Source organism: Falco cherrug, chromosome 4, assembly GCF_023634085.1.
Source record: "Falco cherrug isolate bFalChe1 chromosome 4, bFalChe1.pri, whole genome shotgun sequence".
NCBI classification, from domain to species: Eukaryota; Metazoa; Chordata; class Aves; order Falconiformes; family Falconidae; genus Falco; species Falco cherrug.
The window spans coordinates 51,519,117-51,537,543 of NC_073700.1; the positions used below are offsets into that span (position 1 = coordinate 51,519,117).

At 42.7% G+C, this 18,427-nt stretch overlaps 1 protein-coding gene across 1 annotated transcript in view; it reads left to right on the top strand.

The window, feature by feature from the left end:
• Positions 1–18,427, top strand: part of SMARCC1 (SWI/SNF related, matrix associated, actin dependent regulator of chromatin subfamily c member 1) — a 90,702-nt gene that overhangs the window by 52,334 nt on the left and 19,941 nt on the right. Inside the window, exons 22-25 of the mRNA XM_055706822.1 lie at positions 9,547–9,602; positions 11,331–11,445; positions 12,317–12,471; positions 17,307–17,441. Of these exons, the coding sequence (XP_055562797.1) occupies positions 9,547–9,602; positions 11,331–11,445; positions 12,317–12,471; positions 17,307–17,441 (461 nt within the window). The remainder of the gene's footprint in view (positions 1–9,546; positions 9,603–11,330; positions 11,446–12,316; positions 12,472–17,306; positions 17,442–18,427) is intronic.

The following is an 18,427-nucleotide window of genomic DNA, read 5'->3' on the forward strand; positions in this document are numbered from 1 at the left end:
TAATCAGTTTTAATGTTAGTATTTTATTCTGAATAGATTGCTAACTGCGGTGGCAGCTGAAGAGGAGCTCTTTGTTAGATGTTGGGCTGGTACACGATTATGTCACAGTTCCTGGCTCTGGTTGTTGTATTTTACACTGCCGTATTAACAAACTCAAGCTTTAGAGCTCAGTTTCAGTTGAGCTATCTTCTGTAGTATTCAGCAGATATTCTGGTATTAAGTCTCTTACCTGAAACCTTGTTATCCATTACTATGGAGAGTAAAAGCATACTTGTGCAGCTCCCTATGAAGTGAAACCACTTTGTGTAGCCCCTTTCTGTTTAACTCTGTTTTGGCTCTCCTTAACAGATAGTAGATACAGTTTGCTACGTACCTACTGACTTTCTCAAAGACTTTTAATCTCTTCAGTTTGGTACAGATCTACTGTCTTGTCAGAAGATCTTTATTTTTCTTGCCGGCTTTGTTGGCTGCTGCTTTGTTCAGCTTATCACAAATCATTTTAGTGAATTTAGTGACTAGATCTTTAAAGGCACATATAGCTTTGGGTAAAACTGAACAGAATGTAATCTAGATTGACTGGAAGGTTTGATTTGGGCTGTGCTTGTGCATCTCATAGTTGACCTGCTCTCACCCCACTAGAGACACGAGCAAGATGCCAGATTGTGTGTTGGGATCGTAACAGGCCCCTTGTGTTTCAGTGCTGTTCAGTTCTCAGCCGCTAGTCGTACAGGTGAAGAGGCAGGTCTGCTGTTTGTAGTACTTAATGTCCGTTGTAAAACTACACTTCTAAATTAGATTTAAAAGTACTGCTTAACTCACGAAGATTGTAAAATAGACATGAACAGACCACGCAATCCTGTCACATTTTTCAGTTCTACGCTCAGCAGGACAGACTTGGTGCTTTGGGAAGATGTGGGGTGCATGCTGAAAAGGGAGCACTGGCATCTGGAGTATCTGCTGCTCCCTGTTCCGCAGTGCTCGGTGCAAAGCTGACAGCAAGCATTGAAGCTCTGTTGAACGGGCAAGGCTTTGGTGTTTTTCACGTCTGTTGTGAAACAAATCTAGGTGTTACTCCATCTGTGACTAAGTTTAATTTGATAGTTATTTTAAAAGAAGTTCAGCTTAAGTTAATTTTTTTTGCCTGGGGTTTTGTTTCTCTCTTCCATATTCTCCCAGGTACGGATGTCACTGCAGTATGTTCAGGACCTTTATACCATGTATGCTACTTTGGGACTTAATTCTTAATCCTGCAGCATGACCATGGAAGGTTACCATTGCTAGTCTTGTAGGTTAGCCCTTTTTCTAGGAGAAGTTGTGCACAAGTTGCAAATAGAGGTTCTGAAGTGCTTGTCATCTAATATGGGGAGCTGGAGAGCAGATGACCATAACACGATTATTTCTGAATGAGCTGTGTGGTGAGTTCTATAAGTAATGCTGTCCTGTTATAGTTAATGCGATTTGTATTGGGCTGTGACTAATGGAATAAATTAGGACAACAGCAGATGGTTCTCCCTGGGGGAGCTGCTCAGCAAGAGTGAACTGGGTCACTCAACAATCTGTGGTGCCTTCCACCTCCAAAACAGCTTTGCACTGGGAGGCACGGGGGAATCCATAGCTTGCACTCGCAGAGGTGTGTTTAATACGCTGAAGTACAGTGTTGTGGTGTGCAGCTGCTGAAATGGAGCTGGGGTTTTGCATGGCTAGACCTGAAGTTTTATATTTAAATGTCACTGTGGAGAACGAAAAATATCTACTTAAGGTTCCGTACCATAATTAAAGTTCATCAGTGTTTACATTTTAGAAATAAAAGTATGTCACAGCTCCATAATTTAAAAACTCTTAGTATTGGTAAATTGTAGGCATTATGGACTGCGAAAGGGGAAAATATAACTGGAGCAGATTGCAGGAGCTTATGCTAATATCCAAGAATCTCCCCTTTTAAGGCTTCATTGTTATTTTTTCTAAAAGCTGGTGGTGGTTCCTTTTAAATTGATAATAGTAAGGCTTCGGTAGAGTTAAGAGGAGACTCAGGTGGTTCATATGCTGTGGTAAGCGTGGAAGGCATGGTCTCTTCTTTCAGAGGTAGTGCCCCACTGGAGATTGCAGTGATAGGTGAAGGTGTGCTGCATCTGCTTTAGTAAAAAGGAATTGAGGAGAGCAAGCAAGGGGTCCTAGCTCTTTAGGCTAGTGATTAAGCACACCTGTGGTACTTAGTAGTTTCAATTAAGTCTTCACTGAGTATGTGCACTTTCTTAATGGCTTTCCAAAGGTGATTAACTATATTGATTGCATATATGTGCACTGAATGAGGCACAAGGCAATCTCTGAAGTGCCTGTGTTGCAGGCAGTTACTTGTGCGTTTTAGGTCTTGGTCCAACAAGTATTTCACTGGAAGTATTTCTGCTGGCACGGGTGTATGGGTGCTTCAAGCTGTAACTCATCTGTGACAGTAAACAGAGGGAATGGTCACCTCACTTACTGGCTCTGCTGCAACTGCAATTTAAATGGGTGATTAAATTTAACATTTTATGGATTATTGTGTATCATTCTGAAATACGCATACTAGAAAACTATACCCAAGTATATGTACCTGCAAGAAGCTAGTTTACTTCACTTTTGGCTAGATGATTTCTCTTGTGGTCTCCAGGGTGTGCTTTAACTCTGAAATAATGCAGGCATTGCTAAAATGAGCAGACTGGGAGTACTTCACTCACTTTGCGTGTATCCAGGTGCCTGTGAGCTACTTCTGCACCGCTGGAGGATAGTGGACTCGTGCAGCTCGCACGAAAGCTGCAGCAGCTTTCTGTGAACTCGCCAGCCTTCTCTGCAGAAGCCCACCTCGTTGTTGTGCTGTACGCCTGCAAGCTGTGGGAAGCTGAAACAGAGGAAACTGGGCATTGTGGAGTCCTGACTTTCTGGGGGAGATGCAGAGTTGTGGTTTAGATAATAGCATAACTATGGTATTCAGACCCAGGATTTTTCCATAGCTGCTGTATGTTTCCTCTCAATTAAATATTAATATTCAGACCTGAGTTTTGACAGGTTGTATGTGTTGCCTTAGTGAAAGCAAAGGAGACTAGGGTGTCTTGAAGGGCAACTTTACTTGCCGAGCTGAAACTCTCACTAGTGATTCTGTGCATTTGTATGTGGGGGTTTGCTTATTGTTCTTCTGATGACAGCAAAGGTTACGTAGCTGCTTGTGCTGCAAGTATCTGTTTGCTGGTAATGCAGTAAATTCTTACCATGGAAATGTTTTACAGTTTTCCTTGTTGACCTCAACTTCTCTGTGAATTCACTAGGCTTCATCAGAATTCAGTTCTAAGTGTTCTTGGGGCTCTGTGTTCTTGGAGATAATAGGCAAAACAGAACCAGCTTCCATAGAGACAGAAAATATTTGCTGCTTCAGGTTTGAAGAGGTGCATGGAGAGGCGACGTTTCCTGGTCTGCAAGTTTTCTCCCTCTTGAAAGATGTCTTGTGGTGTCTTGCAACCATCTGCCTCTTGCTGGTTTAAGAAATACTGTTAATTTGATTCCCCCGCATCCTGCAAGGTATAATACTAAACCTGCTGAAGAGGGTTAAAGGGCATCGCTGGTGCCATGTAAAAGGGATTACAGGATCTTTTCTCATTAAAGTTAGGTCTTCCCCTTTCGTAACAGGGACGTGTGTATCCACTAATCAATTCCTGTTTGCATTGTCTGTTATGTATTTTCATTAACTTCATTTAGATCATACAGGAAAATCACTATGGTTGTGTTTGTATGTAACAAAGACAGGAGTAATTTCTGTCATTCTCATGCAGGTCAGAAATGTTTTGGCTTTTTTCCCTAATCCTTTCATATTTGAACTAGATTAATTTTTGTGGGACTTGTAGTTATTTTGAGGTACTTTCAACAGCCTGTAATTCAGAAGCAAAAACTTGCTTCAAGTCAGTTGAACCTATTTAACCCCCAAACTAATAATTGATAGCTTTCATTTTCTTTTTCCTTACACATGTAGTATTTCAGCGTGGTCCCATCGATGTGCACAAGTGCAGAACGGCTGATGGCAGTGGGCACTGTGGAGGCATAGTGCTGTCACTGCAAATAACAGCTTAGTAACTAATAAAAGAAAACAGTTTTCAAAAACCATGGGCTACAACCTGCCTAAAGTTGTCATCCTAATTTTCAAATAGCATTTATTATTACTGCCGAGACTAGAAACCCAGAGTTAAATCAGGATGTTCACAATAATCTTGCTGTCACACATACATACCTTCTGACTCTCTTGGTAGCCGAATGTGTCCCTTTGTAATAGAAAAGAACACTTTGGTTTGCAAAGTGTCCATCAATGTGTTATGATGCAAGGGAGAGTCCAAAGACTGTTTTCCTTACAGTGAGATGCTCTATCTGGTTTTTTTTCTTTGAGAAAATCCTCTCTAAAGGGTGGCTGGGAAACACTTAGTCTCTGGGATGTCCTGTTTGCCTTGGAACTTCCTCTGCAGCAGTAGTCACTTAACAGCTGTTGGCATGGTCTGCTAATTGGTGTACAGGTTTGCCCAGAGCAGCTGTGGGTGCCCCAGCCCTGGCAGTGCCCAAGGCCAGGCTGGACGGGGCTGGGAGCCACCGGGGCTGGGGGAAGGGGGCCCTGCGCGTGGCAGGGGTGGGACTGGGGGGGCTTTAAGGGCCCTTCCAACCCAAACCGTTCTGGGATTCTGTGAAATAAAAAAGGAATGTTTTATAAAACTCACCCCAATACTTGCACAGAACTGATAGCAAACACTTAGAATCCATTGTGATGCTTGATGTGTAGTGAGTATATCATAAACCTACCAAAACTCATCCTGCACTTACATCTTCAGCTGCCGCAGCAACCTGCACATTGCTGGATGTTGCTTTTCTGAAAAACTTGACCTTAAGGTGGGAAACCTTGAAACACGCTGTAATCAGAAAATAAAAGCCACCACATTTGAAACTGAGTTTGGAGTGGAAAGACCGTTCAATCTTACTCGAAAGACACAAGAACAAACTGAGTAGAGCAGGAAAGTGTGTGTCTTGTAGGACTTTATTTTATGCCATTTGTAGGGGCCACTTACATGATTATTGCCTTACAGCTTTCCAAGTGCAATTCAGAATCTAGCGAGGAGCATTGTCACCTGTGAAGCTTTGCATTCCTGAGCATATCACATGCAGCTGTGTGACAGGAACCTTCCAGGGAATTTCCACCCCCCAACTCAGAGTGTAAATGTGCAGCCGCAGGTGTCTGCAGGAGCTCCTTTGGGCTGGGAGCCTCCAGCAGGTGAGGTGGTACCTGCTGGCTGCTGTATCTTGTTGCTGACATAGGATTTTGAGAGTTGAGTCTCTGCTCAGCCTGATTCTAGCCTGGAGAACTTCAGCTCCAGGTTCTCATCTTCCAAAAGAGTGAGAAAATTAGCATGTCATTAGCTTTTAAGAGACAGGGTTCTCTCCTTTTTGGCTTAAGATTGTCCACAGATTAGAGCTTTTATGGCCTGTTTCACTGACTTGGAGTTTTGCATGAAGCAGAACTTGAGAATTGTCTTCACTTCTTCTGTCCTGTGGTTAAGTTTTGGGTTGTTTATACAAAATTACAGATCTTTTTTCTTTCAGTTATGCTGTATCCCAACACTAGGAATCTTGAAGTTCTTGTTGCGTGGGCTAAGCTACCTGGGAATGAAAACTTGTGTATTCCTGTGCAGTGTTCTTTTAGTTTGAACTCATAATCTTCCACTCTACCAACCCAAGTGCACCTGGAGTGCTCTGTGCTTTGGCTCCACTTTTTTTGCTGAAGAAGAGAATAAAGCTTTCTTTGTAAAGCTTTCCCTTTCATTTTCTAGGAGGGATGATATTTTTAAGCCCAGTTTGGAGCTCTACTTCTAGGCTTGAAATAGCTGTTTGACAAATCTAATCTAGATTTTCCCTGTGACATTACTGGGTCACTAAATCCTAACTCAGATAAAACTTCTGAGGAAGTATGTCCCCAGTCTCCATAAACTGAGTTATGGTGGCGGATACCTCCAGATAAGTAGGTTTATCACTTAAAATAACCCATAGGGAAAACCATTATCTTTGTCAGACATTTTGGTATGATTTTCTTATATATGGAAGGGACTTCTGTAAAAAAACTTTTCTACAGAACTATTGCTATTAAAGCAAAACACTTTGTACACCTCTTTTTCAGTAATCTTCATTTTACTGGTGGAAAATGAACACCCTGCACCAGCTAATGTCTTCAGAAGCTTAGATGGATCAGGGCTTTTCCCCGGCAGTTTTATACTGGTATGGCAGCATGTGTTGGAGTCTCATCTAAATAAGCTCCTTCTTTAATGTCCCTGTACATTGCATTGTACTTGAGTTTTTCTGTTCTTGCAGAACAGCAATGAAGATCCTAGACAAGGAGTACGCGATTGTGCTGACACTTCTTTCTTGTCCATTTTTGCAGAACAGCTGGGTGCAGCAAATCAGGATTTCTTGGACTTTTAAACAATCCATATGCAAAATATCAGCAAGTAGTAGTATGTTACTCGGGCACCTTCATGGTGTTCTCCATCAGTATGTTTGTTGTTATCCTCTTATCCAAGAGGCCTGCTATCATTAGTGGGAACGTTTTAAATAAATGCTTTGTAAGGGAATAACTTCCCGAATGAACCAAGGACTAGGAGTGAGAGATGCATCCTAAGCACAAGACTGCTCTTAAAACAGTCACTTCTTTTATGAAGTGCATGCATTCAGAACGATGGTGTCAGTGATTTTTTTAAATTTTTTTAAAATTTTTTTTCCTTCCTCATTTTGGTCTTGCTTGTATACCGGTCAGACTGTTTTACCTAGTCCTCGGTTGTAGATGCTGAAGTTAGATGGGATGATCACTGGTTATCTGCTAGTCAAAAAGCAATCTGTAACGCAAGGGTGCCTGGCTCTGTTTTGGCAGAACTCTTCAGACATCTCTGTAATAGCTGTTTGAGTGCCAAACAGACAGTAAATAAGAGGTTACAAGCTTGAAGAGCTCAGTCTGGTCAGCCAGAAAAACAAACTAAACGAGCAATAGCAGGAAGCACGTAGTAGTAGCATGCTGAAGCCGAGGTTTTTCTGTGCGTTGTGGTAGGACACTCTGAAGGTGCTTGTGGTCAAGGGCAGGTTTTTACTGGTGTCTGGCAAACTCGTTCTGGGCTCCAGTTAGGAAGGTGTAAGAGGCGGTGGGTGCTGTCCAGCAGTGCACTTCCACGGCCATAGGAGAACCTGCCGAGTGCCCACATAGCTCATGTTACATACTTGAGAGGATGACTTCTTTGGTCAGACACCAGATGGTGGAGATTTTTGATGACCAGCTCAGACCTGGAGGCTGCCGTGGTATAGGTGAGCTGCCTCTGCTCTTGGCAGAGGTCTCCTGCTGAGCATGTGCTTGGCACGCTTTTCCTTTTCCATGATGAAGTACTTCATGGCTCCTGTATGGGCACCTTGGCTTGGAGCCAGTCTTGGCAGAGGTGCTGTCATGTGATTTCTCTGAAATTCAGGTCACGGTGTAAGGCAGAGGCTCCACCTCCTGGAGCAGTCCAGGGAATTGTTACTGGCCAGAGAACCCAACTGGTGGTTGTATGGAGAGCCCTACGCATTTTACACCACCTGTCAGCTGTACCTGAAGACACTGGGGAGAATTAAAAGCTTGCCCGCTGCTAATTTTCTTTAGCGTTAGCCCTGAAGGTGCAACTTGGCTCTGTTTTTTCAGAGTATCTTGGAAAGCATGCTTTTTAAAAAGCTGGAAGCTGAGCAGGCTACCCTGTGATCATGTTGGCATGAGGTGTGCTCGTTCATAGAATCACAAAATCTGTTGGATTGGAAAAGATCTTTAAAATCATTGAGTCCAACTGCTAACCCAGCACTGCCAAGTCCACCACTAAACCAAGTCCCTGAGCACCACATCTAGGTGTATTTTAAACACCCCCAGGGATGGCGACTTCACCGCCTCCCTGGGCAGCGCTTGACAAACCTTTCAGGGAAGACTTTTTCCCCAATACCTGATTCAAACCTGCCCTGGGGCAAGGTGAGGCCGTTTCCCCTTGTCCTGTCACTTGTTCCTGGGAGCAGAGACCGACCCCCCCCCTCGCTGCACCCCCCTGTCAGGCAGCTGCAGGGAGCAAGAAGGTCCCCCCTGAGCCCCCTTCTCTCCAGGCTGACACCCCCCATCTCCACACCACTGAACTGGTGCTCCAGCCCCCTGTCCGGCTCTGTTTCTTGTTTGTTGGGATGGCTGTGGTTTGGATGCAGGGGGAACTCAGAGCTTTCAGCTGGTAATTTCTATGCTTTTCTTGCTTTATCTCTAACCAACAACCAGCTCTTGCGCTCAGATGTGATTCATATCTGGTTTGACACCTAACCAGGCAGCTGCAGTTGGGCTCTTGAGGAGCTGCAGTACAGCTTTTTTTCAGTGAGGAGGCAAATAAAGTGTTTGGGTTTAACTTGGATCGTTGCCTTGATCAAATCTTCAGTACAAACCCACAATATTGGTATCGTTGCAGCTGAGGAAGGAGCAAGAGAATGAACAGTCCAGGTCTGAGCAGGAGCACCCTCCAGGAGTATCTGCCACAGGGCTGCACCTTTTGGGCCAGTTTCTTTAAGTTTCCGTGTTCGGTTCTGTCTCAGACATCTGCTTTGACTGTGGCTGTGAGGGCTTGGGTACAATTTCCCAGTGCTTTTGGGAGAGCTGTGTTTGGAGGAACAGCACAAAGAGCCGTACAGGACTGGGGAACCAGTTGGCCGTGGTGTTTGTGCAGAGCAGCGGGTGCGAAGGGTGTGGGACGAAGTTTTGCTGTGCAGGGTTTCACGTCACACCGGTGCGGTGGTTTTCAGGCCGGAAATGACAAGAGATCCTTAGTGTTTAAGAACAGTATTAGTGCTTTAATAAACGTGTGTAATGTTACGCTGGTGTTGAATAATTTTGAAGTCTGCTTCGGAGAATTCTGGGATTTGTGCCACCTGCAAAATGGAATTTAATTCTTCAGCTGACCTGCAGCGCATGACAATGCCTCTGGATGGACCTTTCATCGAAAGCAGCTCAGGGGATCTTGTGCTAAAGAGGAATTACAAGTCTGGCAGTACCATAATTTAGGTTAATCACGTAACTGACAACCATCTACAGAATCAAATTGGCTGTATTGAGAAAAACACTTTATAATACTATGACTTACCAGTGGGAATTACCCTGACTTGAATACTGCAGAACTGTGCATCAGACTGTCCTTTAGCTAGAATTGATAGATTTGGTGGTTTCTCACTACATGGATAGACTGGAGGTTTCAGCAGAGCATAGATAATTTAACATTTTATCTTGCTTGTTGGGCTGAAAAGAAAAAACAGTTAAATTTAAATTTGGAAGTAAACTTGATCTTTGAAACTAAAATTAGTTTAATAAGCTTTTAGTCTTCCAGGAGTTTAGTGTTACAACTTTCTTTAAACCGCTATTAGTAGAGAACAGAAAATGTTAGTTGACCCTGAAATAAATGTTGAGTGTGATAAATTGATGTTATGGGGATTCTGAATACTTATTTGTTTCCTCAGATGGAGCTGAAGAAGAAAAGATGGAAACTGAGGCAGATGGGCAACAGTCTGAGAAGGTAAGCTTGGCTCAGTACACTGGTCCTGAAAAAGATACTTCTGACATTTGCAAACCCAAATTCCTACATTCTAAAATGCCCGATAAGAAAGGTAGACGGTAGTGTGCTGGTCAATGTACGTCCATAGGGAACAGGTTTCAGTCTCCATAGTGCATTGTTTTCTTACAAGTGATGTAGTCTCAAACCATACAGAGACATTTCTTCTGCCAGACAAATGACAATGAGACATTGGCGTGGTGTTTTCCACACCTGAGGAAAAAAGGTTGGACTGGGAGGAAACGTAAACTGGGCGATACCAAATGAATTAAGAGACTCAGTCTGCAGAAAGACACTGTGGGCTAAAGCAAGCACCACTCTGAAGCCTTGCCCTAGAAAAGTCTGTCTTGTGACAAATAGCCTTTCCAAAGTTAAATGCAGTTTCAGTTCAGACGAGATCAGAGAGATAGGACTTTCCAGGAAATGGGTGAGTTGGGGTTACTCACGGTGTTTGGCAGACGTTCCTGAGTGCGGGGTGTGGAGCTGGGCAGTGAACCTGGGTGAAGCTGTGGCCCCAGCTGCATCGTAGCTCCCCGGTGGCTGTGCGAGTTACGTGCAGCCTGGGGGATGTGGGAGGCGAAGAACCAGGGTGCCTGTTGCTGAGCTGGTCAATAAAACTTCTTGCAAGAAGTCTGGGCTAACTCTTGGTTATAGATGTGTGTGTATTGTGTGTTCCTGGCATTAGGTATGATGCATCCTGCCCGTAAAGATCAGATACTTAGAAATTAATTCCTTCAAGCAATAATTAATGCCTACAGGAATGCAATTGTTTGGGACTTTTTCATAACACCATGTCTACAAACCCAGCACCTCTTTTCAGATAGCCTACAATAATGGCGCTGGCTGTGATTGTTTCAGACCTGAACTGGAATTAAACTAATATCCTGAAATCTAAACATCACCCTGCTAAATAAATGATGGCGGGTGCTTGTTGAGTCTGCAGCAACAGGGTCATACTTCTGCGTTGCCTGCTTCATCAAATGAACGAGATAAAACCGACCTAACGGCTGCTGCGCGTAGTCTTGGTGCTATTCCTCACTGTTTTCTGGTAGTTCTTTTGCTGCCTTCCTCATAAATAGTCAGGTGCACTTAGCTAGATATAAGACTCCGTCAGAGCTTGAAAAGATGAATTATTCTGTGGAGCAGAGTAAATGAGAAACATTCAGGTCAGTTTGGAGTGTCTCTGAGGGAAAAATGATGTTCACACTCTGCCACAGACTCCCGGACAGAAGCACCCTCCTGCAGTGCGTAACTCAGTGGTAGCGTTTATTGCCACAGCAGGCTGTTGTGGCCATGAGTTCTGCAGAATCTGAGGCTGTGCAGATAGGTGAGTGCTGTATGAATTGTTAACGTAGGCACTGGAAAGGGTATAGTGCTTATGCACAAAGTACGGGAATAAATGGGGGCAGAACATGTCCGTGTCTGCCTTCCTAGCTGAGGATTTCTTGTACCTTCAGATAAACCCAAGCTGGCCTGGGTTACTGAATCTAACAGACTTTGGGCAGTATAGCGGTTACTTTGTTTTATTCAGATTTTAGTTACGATTTGTCAAAATGGGCTTAAGTAGCAGTCAGCCTTTAAAATTTAATGTCTTCCTTTATGATAGTAAATTAATTCAAAAGCTATAAATGAAGTTAACAGTAAATGTCTTCTATATCTCTCATCCTTCAAACAATCTTTCATCCCATTTAGGTTGAAAACAAAGCAGAGAGTGAAATTGAGGAAGGCGATAAAGTACAAGAAGGAGAAAATGAGAGAAACCCAGAAAAAGAGCAAGACAGTGAAGTGACTGCAGACACCAAGCCAGGTAATGGTTCCCAGCCGTTCCTCAAGCTGTGTTAGCTTTAATAGCCTTCCTCCAAAGTGGTTGGAATAGTCTATAAACTCAGCTGTGGCAGAAATATTTCCTCTTGTGCGTCAGGCTGCTTCATGGTTCAGTAGTAAATATTCTAGTTTAATTTCACTGCAAAGCTCAGCCAGTAAATTCTTTCTTGAACTCTTTTTAGACCTCAGCTGAGCTTTCTTTCACTGTGTGTAGTGACTGGGTGAAAAAATTGCAGTGGCAGAGTGCGTGTAGGTCATATAAATTATTTTATTTTGCCTGTATCGCGTGCCATTTGATCATTTTTGATGCAAAGAAATGAGACTGCTCACTTCTGCTCTTAGAAGTTAATGTTAGTCGAGCTTCCCTGTGATGTGGAGCCTTTATTTTGACAGGCTGAGTACTGTTTTTTTCCACATAAGACATTTTCCTTAATTATTTTTACATGTTTCCCTTGTGCCACATGAATATATTGTTTTTTCCTGGAATTTACATTCAGTATTTTAGCACAGGTAGAACAAGAAGTGTTTGCATTTGGTGTAATGTAGAATTTGTTGTTATGGAAATGCAGCTGAAATTGTTCTGGTGCGTGAGCTGATGGCAGCGGATGAATTGACAGGATGGAAACTAAAAGCTTTTAAAGTTGCCCTGTTTGTTGGATCAGATCCTCTTAGATGGGAATTGTTCCCCTGTCAGCGTTTGGACGAGCAGCAGTAGTATAACGTAGAAATGTGACAGCATGTGGATGAATTAATTTGACTAATAGCGAGTGCGCGTAGTGCAATTCCTGTCCTGACGCGATACTGTTAACGAGGGCAGAATGCACATAACAGACTTGGCGGGAAATCTCTTTCAGAAGAAAAGGAGGCAGAAGAGAACAAGGAGAACGTTGATGCAAGCAAAGACAAAGAAAATGAGGCTGGGAAGAAGAAAGTGGAACATGAAATCTCGGAAGGAAACGTAGCTACAGCTGCAGCTGCTGCCCTTGCCTCAGCTGCCACCAAAGCAAAGGTCTGTTTTGTACAAATGTCCCTTGGCTTGCTTTCCCATTCGCATTGGAACTCCTCTGAAAATGGTCCTTTGTTTCAGATCTGTGCAATTCCATCTTCTAATCTCTATACCTTGAAGGAGCACAAGTGCCTTCTTCAGTTTCTTCTGTTGGAACCCCTAAGTGAAATAGCATACAATTTTAATTTAGACAGCTACTTTTATGACTGTGAGGTCGATGAATATCCTAAGAAATATCCCCAAAATGTGTTTATCATTTCTTGGAAAGCCCTTTCTCTGCTTGACAGGTCTGCCTGTAGTGCCAAGGGCGCAGGTCTGGGTGATCAAACCCTTCGGCTGCCTTTTGTGCTGTGGACTTCACACAAGCCTTCTGGACTCTGTTTTCTAAAAATAGTGTGATGTTCAGTCCTAGCATTACAGTTTTTTAAACATTTTTTTATTAAGAGGTACTGTGTGTCTGTTAAACGGACGTTTTTGTCTTCCTATCATTAAACTTCTGTTTGTCTGTCTGTAGTCTCTTAATGAGCTGTGGTTTGAATCTGTGTCCTATCAAATAGTTTTTCTTTACCATATAATTATTAATTGCCTGTTTTCTTTCATTTTCTTTTTGCAGGAACCAGACAGCTTTCACTTCTCTCAGAATACCTTTTTCAAAATCTGTTCTCTAGTCACATATTTTTTAGATTCAAATTGTGCTGTTCCCTGTCACGTCCTTTATAAAAAGCAAAGCATGGATGGTGTATGTTTCCTGATGGATTTCCAGGGCATAATAAGGCATTGCATGTGTCATACTGACTTTTCCAGTCTGATCTTTGAATCTTACCCCTTTAACTTTAGGCTTTATTTCCCAACTGTCACGTATGTTGAAGATGGTGTGATGATAGGTGTTGTCCTTTATGAACCCGTGAGATCTGAGGATATTTTTTGTTACTTCCTTTCAAGCCCAGTTCTAAAATCACGAGTTGCATGAATTCAGCATTGCTTAGTGTCAGAGCCAGGCACCCTACCTGCGTGGAATCCCACTTGGCAGACAAATTTCAGGTTCATCATTGCGGTCAAGCGCAGTCCTGACTGGCTGTAGTGCATCACTTCGCCCGTCTGCACCTGAACCCGTGGTGTTCCAGCACCAAGCTCTTGTATGGACAGTAACTTACTTTCAGTTCATCAGACTTACAGATATTTTCAGCCAAGCTGGAAAAAAACCTGCGCGCATATATGTATATATGGAGACATGAAATTTAATCTCTGTTTTATGGAAGGCTACTTGTTCCAAATAAAGATGATCTATTTTCCTTCCTTTGGTGATAACAAGTGCTAGAGCGAGAAGGGACTTGGCTAATGGCCGCTTTCATTATGGTGATAATAACAATAATGATATTCTAGAAGTATTTTGTCTCTGTATTACAGGAAGTAATGTATTATAATTATGATGTTCACACTTTAGGGTACAATTCAAGTTCAACAGGGATTTCTGTTTCCACTGAAAACCCCAGACAATATTAAGGCTTTCAGTGAGATCTGTCTTGTCAGAGAGAGTAATTCAGTTCTTCATAGTAAACCCCAGACCTGGTCATGTGAAGAGCTGGTACAAAGTTGTTTTCCTTACGATTTTACAACAGAGGAATGTTGCACTTAGCTTCTAAGGAGAAACAGGGGTTAAAGGCAGGCACTTGAAGTGTGTTTTACTTTTGGGATAAGTGACTTCACCAGTAAGTTGTGCTGTGAGAAATGGTATCCAAGGAATGTGTACGTTTAGGGGTGAGACTCTGTATTACTACGTATAGAATAAAGCAACATTTTACAGGTTTGGCTTTTGTACAGGCAATATTAGAATTCAAGTCCCTTTTCCTCATTTTCTTCTCAGAATCCTAAATCAGTGTAAGCTATTTTTTTCTTTCTATGTGTAAGTAGCACCTGATAGAAAATGTCCTCTCTCTTGCAGATTGCTCTCAGCTTTTGTCGGTTGTGACTGAGCTGCAGAGCTGCTGCTGTAGCTCTTGATCCATCACTTACACTGGCAAAAAGGACCGTTCTGATTGTAATTTGACCTCCTGCATAACACTGATCTCATAACTTCCCTGAATTCCTGTTTTGAGGTAGCTGTGATTGAGTATATCTTTTCTAGTGGACACTGATATCAGAACTCCAGTGATGCAAAAACTCCTGTAATTGTACATAATTTTTTCTGTTGGTGGTAACCTTTGCAGTTAAGCTTTATTCCTAGTCTGATGTGCTTCAGCCACTACCCGTTGTACCGTTGCAGCACTCTGCCTACCGAATTGAAAAGGCTTTGGTTATCAACCCCTTCTTTTGTGTGTTATAGTTTAGAACTGTAAAATTCAGGAATAGAAGGGACCCTATGCCTAAAATCATGTGTCTTCTTTTTGCAGGCAGCTACATCCCGTCTTCTGTTTCTAGGCAAATCAAATTGTCTTTTAACTGGTTCCTGTGTGCTGCTGCTGTAGAAGGTCACTGTAGGACCTCCGTCGTCTCCTGCTTGAATGTATGCGTGACAGGACGATGTTTTTCCCATGGTGTGCCTTAATTTATATAGTTCTGAGTTATCTGCCACCTTTATTTCTTCTGTTTCGGTCATAAAAGGCAGTCTTATCCCTTCTTGGCCTCACAAAACAAGAGCTAGGTGAAGCATCTAGTCTCCTTTCACAAAATAGGAAGGGGGAAGAAAGTAAGTAATTTTCTCTGCCTGTTGTGCTTCCAGCGAAGCTCTTGCATGTGGATGAGAAGACTTTAGCACAGCATTCCAATGAGAAGTCCTTGGATGCTCTCCATTTTCCAGAGCTCTCTTGTGGCCTAGTTTTACAGTTGTCTCTACCAGGTGTCACAGTCATGCTCTTCCTGTGACTAGCTAATTTCACAACTAATGCTGGGTTTAAGAAGATTAGGGGATGGGCGAAGTAAATGTGTTTATCAGGCAATTTAAATCACTGTTAAATTCTGTCTTACTATTTTCTTGTCAGCTGCAGAGTTTGTAATGACTTGTTCTTTGTCAATGTGGAAGCACTGGGTAATGCCAGGCTAAGGAGAAGTCTCTTTGGGTTTCTTTAGGAAGAGCTTCAATGATGATTTCCTTTCTGACATGCATTTTGAGACCTGTCCTTTACCTAATTGTGTACCTTGCTGATCTTACAATAATCTTGTCTCATTATTAAAATTGCACACATCAAGCAAGCTGCAGTGGCTGTCAGAAGGCTCCGTGTATCAACAGAGGTGCTTGCGTCACTCATTTTCATACAGTTGAGTTTGTTCTACTACACAGTATTAATTGACATTACATTTTCTAGTTCTGTCAGCCATTCAGTTAGTTTATTTCAAGTGTGTGCAGCACTATTTAGTCGGAATTTAACTGACCTTGAATTTCACCATGGCGTGCTGTTGAATGAACTTGGGGGATTGCTCTGGTTCTTTCAAACTGTACCCGATTTTAAATTAAAGTTAGTGAGAGTCTTGAATGTACGTTGCCTACATTTACTGAAGACTTGCTTTATTGCTGGTGGGTTACCAGAGGTGAAGGCTGTCAAATGACACAACATATTAGTGATGGAAACAATACCAGATGTTTTTTGAGGAATTCTGTTTAGAGTTAGGATTACCAGGGAGTTTTATAATGCTGCTTTTCTCCAGCTCAGTATTTCTCCCAATTCTGAGCCAGAGTTTGGGGCACAGCTTGCTAAATATGAGTCTCTGTTGACAGCTTGGGCTGGATGAGATCCAGCTTTTTCTTTTTCCCTTCTTCCTCTCGACCCCTCACCTTTCCCTTCTCAAAAGCCAGCCTTCCTTCCCCCTCAGCCCTTGGATGTGTCAGCAAGGCTTTGCTTGGACACTATGGTCGGGGAAACATTCTTTATTAACACAGAGACTCCCAAGCAGTACCCATGACGGGTGTTTTAAGTGTGTTTTCATTTTGAACAGCAGGCTTTTAACAAAAGCTAGTAGCAGGCATCATTAACATGCCTTTCACACTTGGAGAATGTGAAACACTTTTGTAGGCTGTCTCATGTATCGCATATATATCCTATATCATTTATGGGTAAGTGTGTATATGTACATGGTGTAAAGCTAAAGGCTTGTAAAAAAATCTGTCTGCCTTTTCCTGCATTTCACTTTTGCAGTTTAAATACAGTTTTGCCTTCAACTTTCTTCTGCAGTAGGAATACTGTGCAACCTGGTTATAAAAGGAAACTGGAGATGTAATTTTTTTTAACAGTTTCTTCTAATATCTGTGTAGATTTCTCTGCAAGTTCTCTGTAGCCCAAGGTGGAACTGCTGTGCCAAGAAAGCTTACGGTTTAGTGGTGTGGTGCTGCATGTAATGGGAATGTGCTTAACTAGATACATAGCTTCTCATTTACTTGCGCAAAAAATATTTTAATGGCAAAGGCAGGCAAGAGTCATCTCAGGGTTTCTGTGAGTTGTTCCAGGTAAAAGCCTCCTGTGTGTGTTTTGGTGAAAGCTTTTTGGATGACCTACAGCTGACTCGGTAGAACGTACCCTTGCTCCCTCATTTGCATTTCCACTGAAAGTGCTCTCTCTTGCACAGCACTCGGAAGGCTTCGCGGCAAAGCTGGATTGCTTATGAGTACTGAGCATCCACAATACCTCTTGTATTAAAACTTGACACCTGTTTATTTGATTAAAAGCTTAATAATCTTCCAAGAGCTTCTGGTTCCAAGCACAAGATTGATAATGCAATGCCCTGTTTTCTGTCCAGAAGTGGAATAGGATAGCTAAAGCTAGATGCATAATTGGCTTTTTTGTTCCCTTTAAAGCACTTTATTTTGTGTAATGTGCGTAAAGCAAAAACCTGTTTTTTCTCCTCAGCACCTAGCAGCAGTGGAAGAAAGAAAGATCAAGTCCCTGGTTGCCCTTTTGGTGGAAACGCAGATGAAGAAGCTGGAGATAAAACTTCGCCATTTTGAGGAGTTGGAAACCATTATGGACAGAGAGAAAGAGGCAGTAAGTAGGGATTCTGGATTAAATCATTTACTGCAAAGGTCTGTGTATGCTAACAGCTGGAAAACTAGCAACTTCAGCTGTTCCTCACCTTTATCGAAGGTCTTTCTCCTTCAGCTAGAATTCATAATTGCCTCCTGTAGTCACATCTGAGCCCTCTCCTTCATCTAGCATCTTCTCTTTACCATAAGCAGCAAACTGGTGGTATCCTAGGTTTGCTTCCTAATCCTTACTCCTGTCATCTAAGTGTGAATGTGGAATTGGTCTGGAGCTTTTATGCAGACCTTATCACATGAATGGTATCTGACATAAGAATGGCTTTTCCCTGTAAAGAGAGTGAAATGAGTGGAAACCTTACTTCCCTAAGGGAAGGGAAACCAGCTCCGGCTGCCTTTCCTTCCTGACTCGGTTTTAATCATGTAGTTCAAGCGTTCAGGTTTTTTTTGGAGGGCATTCTCAGTAGCTCTTGGGGAAGTCCTCAGAGTGAGATGTGGTAACAGAAGGAATGCATGCTCAGCAGTAAGAGCTTCTCATTTTGTGATGGTGGTGGCTGGCCTGAGCTGGAGAGGGCAACAGCAGCTTCAAGAGAAGCAGTGATGGCAGGAGGTGGGTAAAGGTGGTTGCTCCTGGGGACCGCAAAAGTATCAAAATAGAGTTGAGAAATCCAATGATGAAATACTACTGAGGAGGAGGAGCTGGGCAAACTAAGTGAGAAGGTTCTTAATTTCTGTCCTCAATTTAGTGAGGCTGTAAGCCTGGCCACGAGTCTTGATTGAGGTCTAGCCAGCTGACGGTGGTGGGGACACTTAAGAGAGTATATATAGGGTGCATCCCAAGCAGGGCTGTATTTATGTTGTAGGACTGTTAATGACACCTTACTGGAGACTTGTGTAACCCTAAAATCAGGCAGAAGCTGCCTCTGCCTGTCCGTGGCTGGATTGCACATCAATTACGAAGTGTTCTTTCATCTATAGTTCAACAGGCTTTCA